The sequence below is a fragment of the Lichenostomus cassidix genome, unplaced genomic scaffold (assembly GCF_008360975.1).
Source record: "Lichenostomus cassidix isolate B80296 unplaced genomic scaffold, HeHo_3.0 HiC_scaffold_664, whole genome shotgun sequence".
NCBI lineage: Eukaryota > Metazoa > Chordata > Aves > Passeriformes > Meliphagidae > Lichenostomus > Lichenostomus cassidix.
Window position 1 is genome coordinate 47,523 of NW_028147922.1, and position 19,642 is coordinate 67,164.

Consider the following 19,642-nt stretch of genomic DNA (forward strand, 5'->3'; position numbering starts at 1 on the left):
TCATCCATCCATCCCTGATCCATCCATCCATCATCCCTCCATCTCTCCATCCATGGATCCATCCCTCCATGATCCATCCATCCATCCATCCATGGTTCCATCCCTGATCCATCATCTAACCATGGATCCATCCCTCCATCCATCCATCCCTCCATCCATCCCTGATTTATCCATCCCTCCATCCTTCCATCCTTGCATCCATCCCTCCACCCAATCACTCGTCCATCCATCATCCATCCATGGATCCATTAATTCCTCCATCCATCCATGGATCCATCCCTGATCCATCCATCCATCTATCATCCATCCATGGATCCATTCAACCCTTCCTCCATCCATCCATTCATTCATCATCCACCAATCCCTTTCTCCCTCCATGGATCCATCCCTCCATGATCCATCCATCCCTTCCTCCATCCATCCATGGATCCATCCCTGATTTATCCATTTATCCATCCATTTATCCATCCACCTTTCCATCTTTCCATCATTCATCCATCTTTCCATCCCTGCATCCATCTCTCCACCCAATCATTCATCCATCCATCCATCCATCCCTCCAGGAGCACCCAAGGCTCTCAGAGGGAAAGCCTGGAGCTCCAAGTTGCTCCCCCTGCCCAGCCCCAGAGCTGAATTTGGGGTTTGGGGCTGTGGGGTTGAAGGCCCAGCAGCTCCCGGTGGTGTAATTAGGTGTAAATACAGGAAATAAATGGAATTATCTACGGATTGTGCTCCGAGAGGCTCCTTGTGGGGTGGGGAAGAGCTGGGATGGCACTGGGGGAGGTTGGAGGAGAAATCCAGCAGGGAAAGGGTTGAGAGGCAGAGGCTGGAGAGGAGCTGGCAACCCCATTCTCCCTAAAAATCCACATTCCACCCCAAAATCCCCCTTTTCATCCAGAGCCAGGGCTGGGAAAAAACCACACAGAATCCCAGGGATGGAGGAAAAGGACCTTAAATCCCATCCAGGGTCACCTCCCATGATCCCAAAACTCATCCTTGGACATTCCCAGGGATCCAGGGACAGCCAGAACTTCCCTGGGAATTCCATCCCAACCCCTCACAGGGAGCAATTCCATCCCAAAATCCCACCCAACCCTATTCCCATTTAAACCCATTCCCTCCATCCTTCCATCCCTTGGAAAAACTCTCTCTCCACATCTCCTTCAGGGAGTGAAATCCACAATGTGACCCCAAAACTCCCCTATTTCCAGGCTGGAAAAATCCCAATTTTCTGCTCCCTCTGGGCTGAAGAATTCCAGACACATCCAGGAGGAATTCCAAGCTCCTGGCTCAGCTCCTGAGCTTTTTTTTTTTGGGATTGTGACACCTCTGTGACTTCCAAAGGGGATGGCAGGGATTCCAGTGCTGGCTGCTCTCCTGGCAAGGCACAAAGAGGAGGTTCTGCCCTCCCAAAAAAAGAGCCAAAATTCCCTTTTTTACAGCTCTGCAAAATCGCTCTCAAGGGAGGAAATAAAAACTCCCTCAACTCTCCCACGGCCTGGAAGTGGCTGAGTTTAAAAAGCAAGGCAAAGGAGGAGAAAAGGGTTTGTTTGTGGGTGAGGAGTGAGGATTTTGTGAGGGGAATTGGCTGAGCAGAGCAGGGATGGGTGAGGAGGTTTATCCCCAGCCGTGAAAAAAAAAGTGTTTTTCCAATATTTTCCTGGTTCCTGCAGCACCAGGGTCAGCTGCAAACGTCACCAAGTCCACAGGATGGTGGCAGTCCCTTGCTGAAATTGGGATCAGCTCTGCTGAACAAACCCCAAACCCTTGAGAGGAGTCAAAAAGGGAATTAAATCCAATTTTCAGGGCTGTGCTGCTGCTCCTCCAGGAATCTCCCTTCAGGAGCCAAATCACAGCCACCCACTCCCCACAGGATTGGATTTAGAGTCTCCTTTTCCAGCTTTTCCCTGGTTTCTGTTAAAAAAAATGAGTTTGGGAATAAACAGAGAAAAAAGAGAGATGGGGAAAAAATTGTGCCAACAGCCACTGGTGGAAGTTTTAATGACTGAGCAGCAGGTCTGTGACTCCTCCCAGGGAAGGGAGGAATATCCCACGTCTGGACAGAATTCCCAGATGGAATTCCAGGACTGTGGATGCTCCTGAGGTTCCTCATCCTCATGGAAACTCAGCAAGGGTGAGGTTGAGCAAACTCCAAACACAGTCTGCCTGGACAGAGCCCAGAGCTCATCCAAATCCCTCTCCCAATTCTTTCCCACTCCTTTATGGGCAATTTTGGAGTGACAAATCCATTCCTGAGGGAATTTTGCTTCCACAGCCACATCCAAATGTGATTTCCAGTCCTCCCTCCTGGGCTGTTTGCTGTCCATATCCCAGGAATTCCTACTTGACTCCTTGGTGCTCCTGGGAGGGATCCAGGGCTGGGCCAGGAATCATCACCGTCTGCAAAAGCAAGGGATAAAGGGGATAAAAGGAGGCAGAGCAGGAAAAAGGGGAAAAGGAGAAAGCAGAGGGTTTTGGAAAGGGAAAGGAGTGGGATCAGATGGAGATAAGGGGAGGGGAAGCCTTGAACTGTGCTGGAATTCTCACCTCCTGCTCCTCCAAGATCTACTTTTAGTGACACAAGGAGGCAGAGAAACTTTTTAAGAGAGGAAATAACCCCCAAAATTAGCACAGCGCTGCCCTCTGCCTCCCCTTCCAGGCCTCAGCCTCCATTCCAGGCCTGATCGTCCTGTTCCACCCCTCAGGCTCTCCTTCCACCCCTCACCTCCCCTTCCAGTCCCTCAACCTCTATTCCATGCCTCATCATCCCATTCTACCCCTCAGCCTCTCCTTCCAGCCCCTCAGCCTCCATTCCAGGCTTCAGCCTCTCTTTCCAGCCCCTTGGCCTCCCTTTCCAGGCCTCACTGTCCCATTCCAGGCACTCATCCTCCATTCCAGCCCCTCAACCTCTCCTTCCAACCCCTCAGCCTCTCCTTCCACCCCTCAGCCTCCATTCCAGGCCTCATGATCCTCTTCCACCCCTCAGTCGCCCCTTCCAACCCCTCAGACTCCCATTTCAGGCCTCATTGTCCCCTTTCACCCCTCAGCCTCCATTCCAACCCCTCAGCCTCTCCTTCCAGGCCTCATTGTCCTGTTCCACCCCTCAGCTTCCCCTTCCAGGCCTCAGCCTCCATTCCAAGCCTCATTGTCCCTTTCCACCGCTCATCCTCCCCTTCCAGCTCCTTAACCTCCATTCCAGGCTTCCGCCTCCCCTTCCAGCCCCTCAGCTTCCCCTTCCAGGCTTCAGTCTCCCTTTCCAACCCCTCAGCCTCCATTCCAGACCTCATTGTCCCTTTCCAGCATCTCAGCCTCTCCTTCCAGGCCTCATCATCTCATTCTAGGTCTCACCCTCTCCTTCCAGCCCCTCAGCCTTTCCTTCCAGCCCCTCAACCTCCATTCCAGGCCTCAACCTCCCTTTCCACCCCCTCAGCCTCCATTCCAGCCATCAGCCTCTCCTTCCAGCCTCCAGCCTCTTGCAAGCCTCAGCCTCCATTCCAGTCCTTCAGTCTCCTCTTCCAGCCCCTCAGGCTCTCTTTCCAGCCCTCAGCCTCCATTCCAACCTCTCAGTCTCTCCTTCCAGGCCTTATCATCCTGTTCCACTCCTCAGCCTCGTCTTCAACCCCTCAGCCTCTCCTTCCAGCTCCTCAACCTCCCTTCCAGGCCTCAGCCTCCCTTTTCAACCCCTCAGCCTCCATTCCAGACCTCACTGTCAAGGAGGTCTCCTCTCCTCCAGCCCCTCAGTCTCTCTTTCCAGCCCTCAGCCTCCATTCCAACCCCTCAGCCTTCCCTTCCACCCCCTCAGCCTCTCCTTCCACCCCCCAGCCTCCATTCCAGGCCTCATTGTCCCTTTCCACTCCTCAGCCTCCATTCCACCCCTCAGTCTCTCCTTCCAGGCCTGATCATCCTCTTCAACCCCTCAGCCTCTCCTTCCAGCCCCTCAACCTCCCTTCCAGGCTTCTGCCTCCCCTTCCAGCCCCTCAGCTTCCCCTTGCAGGCCTCATTGTCCCTTTCCAACCCCTCAGCCTCTCCTTCCAGCCCCTCAACCTCCATTCCAGGCCATCAGCTTCCCCTTCCAGCCCTTCAGCCTCCCTTTTCAACCCCTCAGTCTCCATTCCAGACCTCACTGTCAAGGAGGTCTCCTCTCCTCCAGCCCCTCAGTCTCTCTTTCCAGCCCTCAGCCTCTCCATTCCACCCCTCAGCCTCTCCTTCCAGCCCTCAGCCTCTCATTTCCATCCCCTCAACCTCCATTCCAGCCCTCAGCCTCCATTCCACCCCTCAACCTCCATTCCAGCCCTCAACCTCCATTCCACCCCTCAACCTCCATTCCAGCCCTCAGCCTCACCTTCTGCCCCTCAGCCACTCCAACCCCTCAGCCTCTCCTTCCAACCCCTCAGCCTTCCCTTCCACCCCTCAGCCTCCATTCCACCTCCCAGACACTCCAAGAACAATCCCTGTCACCCACCAGCTCAGCCCATGGCTGAACCCACTCCATTCCCCACAGGCACCTCAGCTTTCTCCCAAATTCCCCCAAATTCCCAGCCTTGCTCACCTTCACGATGGGCTCCTTGGGCGGCGCCCACTCGGGGACGATCTTGCCGTGCATCCTCCACGTCCCGTAGGGGTTCACCAGGTACCTCTCAAACACAACATACTCCAGAACATCCTTGGGAACATCCTCCCCGCCGTACATCAGGCGCCCAAAGCGGTCATAAATGGCCAAAATCTGTGAAAAAGAGGGAAAAAATCCAGGTTGGATGGGGTTAGGAGTGAGCTGGGGGAGTGGGAGGTGGTCCTGCCTGGGGTGGGGTGGGGTGGGATGGGATTTAAGGTGGTTTTGACTTGAAATAGGATGGAATTTGGTGTGCTGGGCTGGCAGCAGGGTGGGGTTGGTGTCACTGAGGGGAGGGATGGATTGTCCTAGGAGGAAAGGCTGGGAAAATTGGGATTGCTCAGCCTGGAGAAGGTTCCAGGTTGACCTAACTGTGACCTTCCAGTAAAGACAGAGAAGAACCATTGACCAGGAATGGGAGGACAAGGAGAAATGGCTTCAAACTGAAATTTAGATGAAATATTGGGAAGAAATTCTTCTCTGGGATGAATTTTCCTAGGAGGAAAGGCTGGGAAAATTAGGATTATTCAGCCTGGAGAAGGTTCCAGACTGACCCAACTGTGACTTTCCAGGAAAGATGGAGAAGGATTATTGAAAAGGAATGGGAGGACAAGTAGAAATGGCTACAAACTGAAATTTAGATTGCATATTGGGAAGAAATTCTTCTCTGAAATGGATTTTCCTAGGAGGAAAGGCTGGGAAAATTGAGATTGTTCAGCCTGGAGAAGGTTCCAGGTTGACCCAACCATGACCTTCCAGGGAAGATGGAGAGGGACTACTGACCAGGAATGGCAGGACAAGGAGAAATGGCTTCAAACTGAAATTTAGATGAAGTATTGGGAAGAAATTCTTCTCTGGGATGGATTTTCCTAGGAGGAAAGGCTGGGAAAATTGGGATTGCTCAGCCTGGAGAAGGTTCCAGACTGACCCAACCATGACCTTCCAGGAAAGATGGAAAGGTACTACTGACCAGGACAGGAAGAAACAGCTTCAAACTGAAATTTAGATGGAATATTGGGAAGAAATTCCTCTCTGGGAAGGACTGGGATGGATTTTCCTAGGAGAAAAGGCTGGGAAAATTGGAATTGCTCAGCCTGGAGAAGGTTCCAGGGTGACCTAACCATGACCTTCCAGTAAAGATGGAAAGGGACTATTGAAAAGGAATGGGAGGACAAGGAGAAATGGCTTCAAACTGAAATTTAGATGAAATATTGGGAAGAAATTCCTCCCTGGGAAGGGCTGGGATGGATTTTCCTAGGAGAAAAGGCTGGGAAAACTGAAATTATTCAGCCTGGAGAAGGTTCCAGGTTGACCCAACCATGACCTTCCAGTAAAGACAGAGAGGGACTATTGATCAGGACAGGGAGAAATGACTTCAAACTGAAATTTAGATGAAATTTAGATGAAATCCCACCCTGGGAAGGGCTGGGATGGATTTCCCACCGAAGCTGTGGCCACCCCATCCCTGGGAGCATCCCAGGCTGACAAAATGTGGCACTGGATGGCACTGAAGGTCCTTTCCCTGCAAGGGCTCACCTGCCTCGAGTGCATCCTCACTGTCACCTGCCCGTAGAGGTTGCCCTTGTTCATCAGGCTGTCACAGCGCACATGGACCACCCTGGGGGGCTCCAGGGACTCCAGGAACCTCCAGCGGATGGTTTTGTACCTGTTCCCACGCACCATGTCCTGCCAGGAGGAATCAGTTTAAAATTAACAACAACAATTAGCAATTCGGTCGTTCCTGACTACAAAAAACAGCACAGGATTTGGTTTGGATGTCAATGAGACAAAAAAACTGCTGTGCACCAGCAATATTCAATCATTTTGGGTTTTCCCTTCCAGCTTTTTGCTGTATCTAGAAAAAAAATGAAGCATCACCAGGTTTTGAGAGCCTTAAAAAACAAAAAAACACCGAAAAAATCCACTAAAATGAGGCAGATGGTTGAGTTTGGAGTTTCACACATCATGGAGGTGATCAAGGGAAAAAACAGGATCCAGGGAATGCTGGAGCTGTGCCAGGGGAGGGTTAGGATGGATTTTAGGGAAAATTTTCATCCAGAGGGTGGAATGAAACCCCAAAATATAGCCTGGAACAGCTCCCCAGGCATGGTCATGATCCCAAACCTGCCAGAGCTCCAGGATGGGATTTCTGGGATTATCCTGGGCAGGGATAACCAATCCAGGGGTTGGATTGATGATCCCTGTGGGTTCCTGGCAGCTGAGGAAATCCCAAAATTGCAGAACTTACAGGGTAGCAGCGCTCGGTCACCAGGGAGTGAAGCTTCTGCTTGTTAAAGCTGCAAAGGAAACACTCTGTCAACTCAGCACAGGAGCTTTCCCTACTAATTCCTGATTTCCCCACTAATTCCTGATTTTCCCCCAATAATCCCTGATTTTCCCCCAGGAATTCCTGATTATCCCCCACTAATTCCTGATTTTCCCCCACTAATTCCTGATTTTCCCCCAGGAATTCCTGATTATCCCCCACTAATTCCTGATTTTTCCCTACAAATTCCTGACTTTCCCCACTAATTCCTGCTTTTCCCCAGGAATTCCTGGTTTCCCCCACAATTCCTGATTTTCCCCCACTAATTCCTGATTTTCCCCCACAAATTCCTGATTTTCCCCCACAAATTCCTGATTTTCCCCCACAAATTCCTGATTTCCCCACTAATTCCTGATTTTCCCCCAGGAATTCCTGATTTTTCCCTACAAATTCCTGATTTTCCCCCAGGAATTCCTGATTTTCCCCAATAATTCCTGATTTTCCCCGAGGAATTCCTGATTTTTCCCCACTAATTCCTGATTTTTCCCTACAAATTCCTGACTTTCCCCACTAATTCCTGCTTTTCCCCAGGAATTCCTGGTTTCCCCCACAATTCCTGATTTTCCCCCACTAATTCCTGATTATCCCCCAGGAATTCCTGCTTTTCCCCCACTAATTCCTGCTTTCCCCACAAATTCCTGATTTCCCCCACTGATTCCTGCTTTCCCCCCAATTTCCTGATTTTCCCCCCAAATTCCTGATTTTCCCCCACTAATTCCTGCTTTCCATACTAATTCCCGCTTTCCACACTAATTCCTGCTTTCCCCCACTAATTCCTGCTTTCCCCCACTAATTCCTGATTTTCCCCCACTAATTCCTGCTTGGCCTTGGACATTCCCAGGGATTTAGGGCCAGCAAGGTGTTCCTCTCTGTCCTTCTGGATGAGTTCAGCTCCTTCCCAACCCCAAACCATCCCAGGATTTTGTGATTCCATGGAAAACAAACCATCCTTGCTTTTTTAAGAATTTTTAAAATTCCCAGGGATTTAGGGGCACCAAGGTGTTCCTGTCTGTCCTCCTGATCCCACTGGATGAGTTCAGGTCCTTCCCAACCCCAAACCATCCCAGGATTTCATGATTCCATGGAAAACAAACCATCCTTGGACCTTCCCAGGGACTTAGGGACACCAAGGTGTTCCTCTCAGTCCTGTTAATCCCACTGGATGAGTTTAGGTTCTTCCCAACCCCAAACCATCCCACAAATTCACGATTCCATGGAAAACAAAGCATCCTTGGACATTCCCAGGGATTTGGGGCCAGCAAGGTGCTCCTCTCTGTCCTTCTGGAGGAGTTCAGGTCCTTCCCAAGCCCAAACCATCCCAGGATTTTGTGATTCCATGGAAAACAAACCATCCTTGGACATTCCCAGGGATTTAAGGGGAACAAGGTGTTCCTCTCTGTCCTGGTAATCCTACTGGATGAGGTTTAGGTCCTTCCCAACCCCAAAGCATCCCAGGATTTCGTGATTCCATGGCAAACAAACCATCCTGTGGCTCAGGGAAGTTCTCACTTGGCCAGGGAGTTGTGAGCCTCGATGAAGATCTCCTGAGCCTTTTCTGGGAAGGTTTTGGTGCTGAAATCTGGGTCGTGATCTTTGATCTTCCTCAGGCTGGGAGGAGAGAGGGAATTGGAGCTGTGCTGGGGGTCTGGGGGAGGGCAGGGATCCTAGAGGGGATCTCAGCCCAGCTCTGATTAATTAAATTTAATTAATTTATTTAATAACTAATTTTAGTATTAATAAATAATATTATTTTATTATATATTATTAAATAGTATCCCATATATATTCCATATCCATATATTATGTTTCATATATATAATGTTTGACATATATAAAACATTATATATATATAAAATATAATATATATTAATATATATTAAAATAAATAAATAGTAAAAAGTAATAAGAAACAAAAAATAAATTGATTAAAACAATTAAAAAGATCCTAAAGTGATCTCAGCCCAGCTGAGATTAATTAAATTTCTTTAATAACTAATTTTATTAATAAATAATATTTATTATTTTATTATATATTATTACATAGTATCCCATATATATCCCATATCCATATATTGTTTCAATATATAATGTTATATATATATTAATATAATATAATATATATTAATATATACGTTAAAATAAATAAGTAATAAAAGTAAGCAATAAGAAACAAAAATAAAATTGATTAAAACGATTAAAGATCCTAAAGGTGATCTCAGCCCGGCTCAGATTAATTACATTAAATTTATTTATTTAATAACTAATTTCATTATTAATAAATATTTATTATTTTATTATATATTATTCAATAGTATCCCATATATATTCCATATCCATATATTATGTTTCATATATATAATGTTATATATATAAAACACAATATATATATTAATATATATTAAAAATCAATAATAAAAAATAAGTAATAAGAAATAAAAATAAATTGATTAAAACAATTAAAAAGATGCTAAAGTGATCTCAGCCCAGCTGAGATTAATTAAACTAATAATTAATTTTATTATTAATAAATAATATTATGTTATTATATGTTATTCTATATTATCCCATGTATATACCCCATATCCATATATTGTTTCATAAAATGTTACATACACATTTAAAATAACATATAAATATAATATATATAAAATATAATATATATATATTAATATACATATTAAAATAAATAATAAAAAATAAGTAATAAGAAACAAAAATAAATTTATTAAAACGATTAAAAAGATCCTAAAGGGGATCTCAGCCCAGCTAAGATTAATTAAATTAATTTATTTAGTAACTAATTTTATCAATAATATTATTTCTTTAACATTTATTATTAATTTATTTATTATACTAATAAATGTTATTTAATATTTATTTTTCTTATCTATTATTATATATTACGCCATATATATCCCATATCCATATATTATACTTCATATATATGTTTCATATATATAAAATTGTATATACAAATCTATATATTAATAAATAATTAAAAATTAATTAAAAATTAATAAAAAATTAATAAAAAATAAATTAATCAAAACAATTAAAAAGATCCTAGAGAGATCTCAGCCCGGCTGAGAATTGGAGATCCCCCACTAGAACAAAAAAAAATTTGGAGCTCTTTGAGCAGACAAATCCAAAAAAATCCAAAAAAACCCAAAAAATCCAAAAAAATCCCCCCAAAAAATCCAAAAAAAATCCCCAAAAAATTTTTTAAAAAATCAAAAAAAATCCAAAAAAATCCAAAAAAATCCAAGAAAATCCAAAAAACAAAAAAATCAAAAAAAAACCAAAAAATCCAAAAAATCCAAAAAAATCCAAAAATAAAAAAAAATCCAAAAAATAAAAAAATCAAAAAATCCAAAAAAATAAAAAAAATCCCAAAAAATTAAAAAAAAAATCTCCAAAAAAATCCCAAAAAATTTTTTTTTGAAAATCCAAAAATATCCAAAAAATCCAAAAAATTTTTTTAAAAATCCACAAAAAAAATCAAAAAAATTCCAAAAAAATTGGAGTGGAAATTCCCATGAGAAGAGGTGAGAACATTCTCCCATCTGGGGAAAGACACCACCACCACCACCACAAAAAGCAAACAGGAAAACCAACCCCCTAACCCCAAAAACCCCCCAAAAACCCCTCAAAACCCCAGGCAAAAACCCCCCCAACCCCAACCTAACAAACCTCCCCAGCAGCTAATTAACTAATGAACCGCCTTGGAGCTAATGAACGTCATTAACTCACGCCAGCTGGGAAGCAGCAGTTTGCCTCAGTCTGTCCATCTGCTGCCTGACGCCGTCCCTGGAGAGCGAGCTGCGGCGGGCGTCACCCTCGGGGGGGACATAGGGATCCATGATCTCAGCTGGGGACAGGAAAACTGCTCAGCAGGAGCCTTGGGGACAGCGGGAGGGAGGGGACAGGGAGGGGACAGGGAGGGGACGTGGGGACAGGGAGAGAGGTTGTGGCGTGGGGTGGTGCTGGGATGTGTGATGTGGTGGAGGGAGAGGGGAAATGGGTTAAATTTGGGGTTTAGGTGGGATGGTGGGAGGGAATTGGGTACTGGGATGGGATGGGATGGGATGGGATAATGGGATGGGATGGGATGGGATGGGATAATGGGATCTATGAATTGGGATGGGATTGATGGAGATGGAGATGGACATGGGATGGGTTGGAGAGGTTGGGATGGGATGGGACAATGGGATGGGAAATGGGATGGGATAATGGGATGGGATAATGGGATAGATGGAGATGGGATAATGGGATGGGATGGGACAATGGGATGGGACAATGGGATTGATGGAGACGGAGATGGGATAATGGGATGGGATGGGATGGGATGAGATGGAATGGGATGGGATGATGGGATGAAATGGAATGGGATGGGATAATGGGATGGGATGGGATAGGATGGAGATGGGATGGGATAATGGGATGGGATAATGGGATTGATGGAGATGGACATGGGATGGGGATGGGTTGGAGAGGTTGGAATGGAATGGGATGGGATGGAAAATGGGAATGGAATGGGATAATGGGATGGGATAATGGGATGGGATGGAATGGGGATGGAATTCCCTGGAAGTGTCCAAAGCCAGGCTGGACAGGGCTTGAAGCAGCCTGGGATACTGGGAGGTGTCCCCTGGATACTGGGAGGTGTCCCTGAGACACTGGGAAGTGTCCTGTGATACTGGAATGCATCCCTGCCATGGCAGAGAATGGAATTGGACGTTTTTTCCCAACAAACCACTCTGGGATTCCACACCTCAAGGCACAAAGGCACCTCCGGAGGTCAGGCAGAGCAGCAGGAGGCAGAGTGAGCAATTCACCCCGAATCTCTCCAATTCACCCCGAATCGCTCCAGTTCCCTCAGTCACACACCTCCCCACCCCGGCTGGCTCCCCTTTACCCGTGCACGCCAGGTAGAAGGTTCGCTCAACGCGCTCGTCGGGGAACACCGGCGCGGCGGATTGGAGTCTCCGGTCCCTCTCCGCCGGGCTCAGCTCCCGGGCCCACTCGGGCACCCGCGGGCATCTCCTCCTGCCCCTCACCGGGACGGTGACACCCCACAGAGCCGCGCCGGGCCGCAGCAGGGACTGCGCAGCCTGAGGAAAGGCGACAGCAGTGAGTGAGCCAACGTTTGTTAATCGTTTATTAAATTCCCCTCACGCCTCGCAGGCGCCGCGGCCCTCCGCGCTCTGCCTCACCCACAGCGCTCACCCCGCGGCCGCACAGCCCTCCCAGCCTCCCGCAGCCGCTCCCCGCAGCCTCTCGCAGCCTCCCGCGGCTCCCCGCCGCCCCTCAGCCGCTCCTCTCGGCCGCACCTTCCAGCAGAGCCGCGGCGCGCTGCGGCCTAACTCCGCCGCCATGGCGGCCGCCATCTTGACCCGCCGCGGGGGATGGCGGGAAGGTGGGGGTGTGGGCGGGGCCAGCGCGGGGTGGGCGGGGCCATGGCGCGGTGGGCGGGGCCGAGCGGGGCGCGCGCGCGGGAAGGGGCGTGGCCGGCGGGAGCACGCGGCGCGCCCGAGAGTGGAAAATTCCATCGGCTGCGGAGCGCGGGGGGCGTGGCCAAGGGGAGGCTCCGCCCACCGTGAGAGCTGGGGGGGAGTGTGGTGCAGTGCGGGGGGTGGGGAAGGGGGATGGGGGGATGGGATGGGGGGATGGGGGGGAGATCCCTCTCGGGGCACGGGAGACAGGAGGGGGATCCGCACCCTGCCCCGTGCGGGGGTGTTGGGGGGGTTGGAGACCCCCGGGGCAGCGGGGTCACCTCTGGACACGCAGAGCCCCCCAGGACATGCACAGACCCCCCTGGTCATGCAGAACCCCCCCAGACCCGCAGGACCCCCCTGGTCACACAGAGCCCCCCAGACAAGCAGAGACCCCCAGGCCAGCAGGGTCACCTCTGGACACGCAGAGCCCCCCAGATCAGCAGGGGTCTCCTGGACACTCAGAGCCCCCCAGGACACACAGAGCCCCCCTCGGCCACGCACAGCCCCCCATGACACGCAGAGCCCCCCCGGACCTGCACAGACCCCCGCTGGACCTGCACAGACCCCCCCAGGACACGCAAAGCCCCCCGGACACTCAGAGCCCCCAAGGACACACACAGAGCCCCCAGACCCACAGAGCCCCCAGGTTTGCAAAGCCCCCCAAACCTCCAGATTTGTCCCCCCAGACCCGCAGGACCCCTCCGGTCACACAGAGCCTCCCCAGAGCTCCCCGCACCCTCCCAGCCCCCGGACACTCCGAGCCCCCCAGGACTCACAGAGCTCCCCCGGACACCAGACCCCCAGGACTCACAAAGCCCCCGGACACTCAGACCCCCAGACCCGCAGAGGCTGCCCTCCAGACCCCTGCCTAAAAGCCCCCCCGGACACCCAGAATCCCCCAAATTCCTGCAGAGTTACCCCTCAGGACCCCCCCCAGACCCACAAAGCCCCCCGGACACTCCAGAGCCCCCAGACCCGCAGGGTTACCCCTCAGGACCCCCGGCCCCAAAGCCCCCTGACTCAGAGCCCCCAAATTCCTGCAGAGTTACCCCTCAGGACCCCCGGACCCACAAAGCCCCCCGGACACTCCGAGCCCCCCAGACCCAAAACCCTCAGGACCCCCTGACCCACAAAGCCCCCGACACTCAGAGCCCCCCAAACTCCCGCCCCCCCAAGAGCTCAGTGGGGTTTGTCTGAGGCTTTTGGGGTTTCACATCCCCGCAGCTCCTGGGGTGGGGGCGAGGGGGACCGAGGGCTGGGGACCCTCCGGATGTCCCCGGGGGTCCCTCTGAATGTCCCCTGGGGTCCCTCTGAATGTCCCCGAATGTCCCCAGGGGTCCCTCTGAATGTCCCTTAGGGGTCCCTCCGAATATCCGCGGGGGTCCCTCCGGATGTCGCCGGGGGTCTCTCTGAATTGTCGCTCGGGGGTCCCTGGGAATGTCCCCGAATATCCCTCGGGGGTCCCTCCGAATGTCCCCCGGCTGTCCCTCCGAATGTCCCCCGGGGGTCTCTTTGAATGCCCCTCGGAGGTCTCTCTGAGTGTCCCTCGGGTGTCCCTCCGAATGTCCCCAAGGTCCCTCCGGACGTCCCGGGGGTCTCTCTGAATACCCCTGGGGTCTCTCCGACTGTCCCCGGGTGTCCCTCTGAATGTCCCCGGGGGTCTCTCTGAATGTCCCCGGGTGTCCCTCTGAATGTCCCTCGGGGGTCCCTCCGAATGTCCCCGACTGTCCCTCGGGGGTCTCTCTGAATGACTCCGGGTGTCCCTCTGAATGTCCTCCGGGGGTCCCTCCGAATGTCCCCGGGAGTGTCTCTGAATGTCCCCAGGGGTCCTTCCCAATGTCCCTCTGAATGTCCCCGGGGGTCCCTCTGAATACCCCTGGGGGTCCCTAGAATGTCCCCGGGAGTCTCTCTGAATGTCCCCGGGGATCCCTCCGAATGTCCCCGAATGTCCCCGGGGGGTCTCTCCGAACTCCCCCCGGCGACACCCCAGAACTCAACCCCAACCCATCTCATCCCAAACCCCAAACCCCAAACCCCATTCCCTGGAAACCCCAATCCCCGCGGGGACACCCTGGCCATGCTCATCGCCACGGGGAGCTCCGGGCTAGCCCAGCCGGGCGGTGACTAGCCCAGCCCGGCGGTGACTAGCCCGGGGGGAGCCTGGCCGCGAGGAGCTCCGGGCTAGCCCAGCCGGGCGGTGACTAGCCCGGAGGGCTCGGGGGCAGCGCCTGGCCGCTGGGAGCTCCGGGCTAGCCCAGCCCGGCGGTGACTAGCCCAGGGGGCTCGGGGAGGGGAGCCTGGCCGCGGGGAGCTCCGGGCTAGCCCAGCCCGGCGGTGACTAGCCCAGCCCGGCGGTGACTAGCCCGGGGGGCTCGGGGAGGGGAGCCTGGCCGCGGGGAGCTCCGGGCTAGCCCAGCCGGGCGGTGACTAGCCCAGCCCGGCGGTGACTAGCCCAGCCGGGCGGTGACTAGCCCAGCCCGGCGGTGACTAGCCCAGCCGGGCGGTGACTAGCCCGAGGGCTCGGGGGCAGCCTGGCCGCGCTCCCAGCTGGCCCGGGGCTGTTGATTTTGGCTCCTGGGCCAGCTGGTTAATGTGTACTGACGGCTGAGCTGCGCTCGGAGCGATGATCCGCCGAGCGCCGGGGAGAGGGGGGATGGAGCTGCATCCCAAATTTTGGGGTGATGGTCACTGCTGGGGATGGAGCTGCATCCCAAATTTGGGGTGATGGTCACTGCTGGGGATGGAGCTGCATCCCGAATTTGGGGTGATGGTCACTGCTGGGGATGGAGCTGCATCCCAAATTTGGGGTGATGGTCACTGCTGGGGATGGAGCTGCATCCCAAATTTGGGGTGATGGTCACTGCTGGGGGAGCCAGGGGGATGGAGCTGTATCCCAAATTTGGGGTGATGGTCACTGCTGGGGATGGAGCTGCATCCCGAATTTTGGGGTAATGCTGGCTGCGGGGGGAGCCGGGGGGGATGGAGCTGCATCCCAAAATTTTGGGGTGATGCTCAGGAGCTGAGCCCCCGTGAGTGGGGGTGTGGCACCTCCATCCCAAATTTTTGGCTTGATACTCCCGGCTGAGGGAGCCCGGGTGGGGGGATGGAGCGGCATCCCAAAAATTTGGGGTGATGCTCACTGGGGGTGAGCCAGGGTGGGGAGATGGCTAAAATCCCAAAATTTTGGAGTGATGCTCAGGAGCCGAGTCCCCGTGAGTGTGGGTGTGGCACCTCCATCCCAAAATTTTGGCTCGACGCTCACTGGCAGGGAGCCGGGGCGGGGAGATGACTAAAATCCCAAAATTTTGGGGTGATGCTCGCTGTTCAGGCCTCCGGAGGTGGGGGTGTGGCACCTCCATCCCAAAATTTTGATGTGGGTGTGGCACCTCCATCCCAAAATTTTGGCTCGATGCTCACTGGAGAAGGGGGAAAACCAGGAGAGAGCCCCGCTGCACTCCCGGTGGGAAAAGTGGATCTTCTGGAAAACAGGGATGAAGCGCCGAGGTTTTGGGGTCACTCTGGGGTTTTGGGGTCACTCTGGGGTTTTGGGGTCACTCTGGGGTTTTGGGGTCCCTCTAGGGTTTTGGGGTCACTCGGGGTTTTGGGGTCACTCCAGGGGTTTTGGGATCACTGCGGGTTTTTGGGGTCATTCTGGGGTTTTGGGGTCACTCTGGGGTTTTGGGGTCACTGCGGGGTTTTGGGATCACTGCGGGGTTTTGGGGTCACTCTGGGGTTTTGGGGTCACTCTGGGGTTTTGGGGTCCCTCTAGGGTTTTGGGGTCACTGCGGGGTTTTGGGGTCACTCTAAGGTTTTGGGGTCACTCTGGGGTTTTGGGGTCACGCCGGGGTTTTGGGGTCACGCCGGGATTTTGGGGTCACTCGAGGTTTTGGGGTCACGCTAGGGTTTTGGGGTCACTCGGGTTTGGGGTCCCTCTGGGGTTTGGGGTCCCTCTGGGGTTTTGGGGTCCCTCTAGGGTTTTGGGGTCACTGCGGGGTTTTGGGGTCACTGCGGGGTTTTGGGGTCCCTCTAGGGTTTTGGGGTCCCTCTAGGGTTTTGGGGTCCCTCTAGGGTTTTGGGGTCACTCTAGGGTTTTGGGGTCACTCCGGGTTTTGGGGTCACTCTGGGGTTTTGGGGTCACTGCGGGGTTGTGGGGTCACGCCAGGGTTTTGGGGTCACGCTAGGGTTTTGGGGTCACTGCGGGGTTTTGGGGTCACTCTGGGGTTTTGGGGTCACTCTAGGGTTTTGGGGTCACTCTGAGGTTTTGGGATCACTCAGGGTTTTGGGGTCACTCCGGAGTTTTGGGGTCACTCTGGGTTTTGGGGTCCCTCTGAGGTTTTGGGGTCACTCGGGGGTTTTGGGGTCCCTCTGAGGTTTTGGGGTCACTCTAGGGTTTTGGGGTCACTCTAGGGTTTTGGGGTCCCTCTAGGGCTTTGGGGTCACTCTGGGGTTTGGGATCAATCCGGGGTTTTGGGGTCACTCGGGGCCTGGCTGTGACAGTTGGGGATGGAGATGTCACCGGTGATGTCCCCAAGCCGTGACCTCCCTTTTGCAGAATCGCCCGAGGGACAGCGGCTCGGGGGTGGCACGGCTCGGCAGACCCCAAAGTGTCCCCAAAGTGTCCCCAAACTGTCCCCAAAGTGTCCCCCAAAGTGTCCCCAAAGCTCCCGGCGGGGATCGGCGGCGTTTGCCTTCGTCCTGCGCAACTCGCCCGAGGGAGGGAGGGAGACGGGAGAGCTGCACGGACACGGGGATGGGGAAAAACGGGAAAAACGAGAAAAGCAGGGAAAAATCAGGGGAAAAACCGGGAAAATCAGGAAAAAAACAGGGAAAACCAAGGAAAAAACAGGGAAAAACCAGGGAAAAACCAGGGGAAAACCAGGGAAAAACCAGGGGAAACACCAGGGAAAAACCAGAGAAAGCATGGGAAAAGCAGGGAAAAATCAGGGGAAAAGCTGGGGAAAACCAGGGAAAAGCCAGGGGGAAACCAGGGAAAAAGAAAAAGGGAAAAAACAGGGAAAAGTCGAGGAAAAACCAGAGGAAACCAGGGAAAAATCAGGCAAAACCAGGAAAAATCAGGATGAAAAGCAGGGAAAAACCAGGGGAAAAGCAGGGAAAGACCAGGGAAAGCATGGGAAAAGCTGGGGAAAATCAGGAGAAAACCAGGGAAAAAATCAGGGTGAAAACCAGGAAAAACCAGGGGAAAACCAGGGAAAACCAGGGAAAAAGAAAAAGGGAAAAGCCAGGGGGAAACCAGGGAATAAAACCAGGGAAAAACCAGGGGGAAACTAGGAAAAAACCAGGGAAAAACCACAGAAAATCAGGGAAAAATCAGGGGAAAACCAGTGAAAGCATGGGAAAAGCAGGGAAAAAGCAGGAAAAAACCAGGGAAAAATCAGGGAAAACCAGGGAAAAACCAGGGAAAAACCAGGGGGAAACCTGATCAGAGGGAAAAATCAAAGGAAAAACGGGGGAAAAAGAGGGAAAAAATGGGAAAAGCAGGGAAAAATCAGGGAAAACCAGGGAAAAACCAGAGTGAAAGCCAGGGAAAACCAGGAAAAAAAACAAAAACAGGGAAAACCCAGGGAAAAGCTCCTCCCCAGCCCCCCGGGAGCTCGGAGCGCTGCTCTCCCCGCGCCGCCGAATGCCAGAGATTCCTGAGCTAAGCCAGGCGGGATTAGCCCCAAAGTGCCTCCGGCTGCTCCCTGGGCCAGGGGAGGGGAAAGTCCGGGGAGAGGGAGGGAAGGGAGAAGGGAAAGGGAAAGAAAAAGAAAGGGAAAGGGAAAAAAAAGGAGAAGGAGAAGGAGAAGGAGAAGGAGAAGGAGAAGGAGAAGGAAAAGGAAAAGAAAGGGAAAGGAAAAGAGGAAAAGGAAAAGGGAAGAAGAAGAAGAGGAAGAAAAGAAGAAGAGGAAGAAAAAGAAGAAGAGGAAGAAAAAGAAGAAGAGGAAAAAAGAAGAAGAAGAAGAAGAAGAAAAAGAAAAAGAAAAAGAAAAAGAAAAAGAAGAAAAAAAGAAGAAGAAGAAGAAGAAGAAAAAGAAAAAAGAAAAAAGAAGAAAAAGAAGAAGAAGAAGAGGAAGAAAAGAAAAAAGAAAAGAAGAGAAGAGAAGACAACAGAAGAGAAAAGAAAAGAAAAGAAAAGAAAAGAAAAGAAAAGAAAAGAAAAGAAAAGAAAAGAAAAGAAAAGAAAAGAAAAGAAAAAAGAAAAGAGAAAAGAAAAGAGACAAGAATCTCTCGGGAATTTTCTTTTTCCCTTTCTTCGCTTTTTTTTTTTTTTTTCCTCCCCTTGTTTTCACTAACTCGAAAGGAGCCCTGGCAGCGCTCGGTGGGCTAATTCCAGCTCCTGCCTTGCTCGCCGCCCGTTTGTCCCCAGGCTGTCCCCAGGCTGTCCCCAGGCTGGCACTGCAGGACAACCCGGGACAGGAGGAGGAGGAGGAGGAGATTTCCCCTCGGCTCGCTCTTTTTCCCTTTTTTTAAAATTAATTTTCCCCCTGAATTCCGGCTGCCAGCAGCATCTCCCACCTCCCGCGCGGAGCTCAAAGCGCCCTCGGCCGGCGCGAGCCCTGCGGCCACCAAGTGTCGCCGGGATGTCACCCGGTGACCCCGCGGCCAGCCGGGATGGGAATTAGAGCTCCGAGGAGACAATCCCCGCCGGGCCGAGCAGCTCTGCTCCGGGAATAGCTTGATCCCGCCGCTGACCTCCCCGCGGCTCCGCCGGTGACACTCGCCGGTGGCCACCAGGACACTCGCCGCTGGCCACCAGGACACTCGCCGGTGGTCACAAGCCTGCCCAGGGCTGCCAGGCGGATTTTAGCCCCGGCAAAGCCCCCCGGCAGGGCTGTGACACAGCTGTCACCCGGCTGCGGTGGCTCCGCGCTGTCCCCAGCGCGGCACAGCCGGGTGGCTCCCATTCCCCCCATCCTGGCTACCAACCCCGCGGGGAGCCTCCTCGCCACACAGCCCTTCCCTGGCCGCGGGGCTTTGCCGCCAGGATGCCACAAAAGCTGGGGACACTCCCCGGGCGACACGCCACAGCGTCCCCGCGCCCGGAGGGTGGTGGCAGGACGGAGCAGGGCGGCAGCTGCCCGAACCCCCCGCGCCGCTCCAGCTGTTTCCAGCTGTTTCCAGCTGTTCCCCTTGTCTCCTTTTCCCTCCCCGCGGCTCTGCAGCACAATGCGGCCCCGCGGCAGCCCCGGATGAACCCGGGCTGGGTTGTTT

General features: G+C 52.3%; 1 protein-coding gene across 1 annotated transcript; it reads right to left on the minus strand.

Annotated features, from left to right (window-relative positions):
* Nucleotides 1-1,971: 1,971 nt before the first annotated feature.
* Nucleotides 1,972-12,409, minus strand: LOC146420547 (large ribosomal subunit protein mL45-like). Its single transcript, XM_085048143.1, has 8 exons — nucleotides 12,266-12,409; nucleotides 11,851-12,046; nucleotides 10,686-10,803; nucleotides 8,445-8,543; nucleotides 6,858-6,906; nucleotides 6,146-6,295; nucleotides 4,550-4,723; nucleotides 1,972-2,400 (listed from the first exon to the last, which is right to left on the minus strand). The coding sequence occupies exons 1-8, from the start codon at nucleotides 12,320-12,322 to the stop codon at nucleotides 2,341-2,343; spliced, it is 903 nt and encodes a 300-aa protein (XP_084904269.1). The 5' UTR covers nucleotides 12,323-12,409; the 3' UTR covers nucleotides 1,972-2,340.
* Between the last annotated feature and the right edge of the window lie 7,233 nt (nucleotides 12,410-19,642).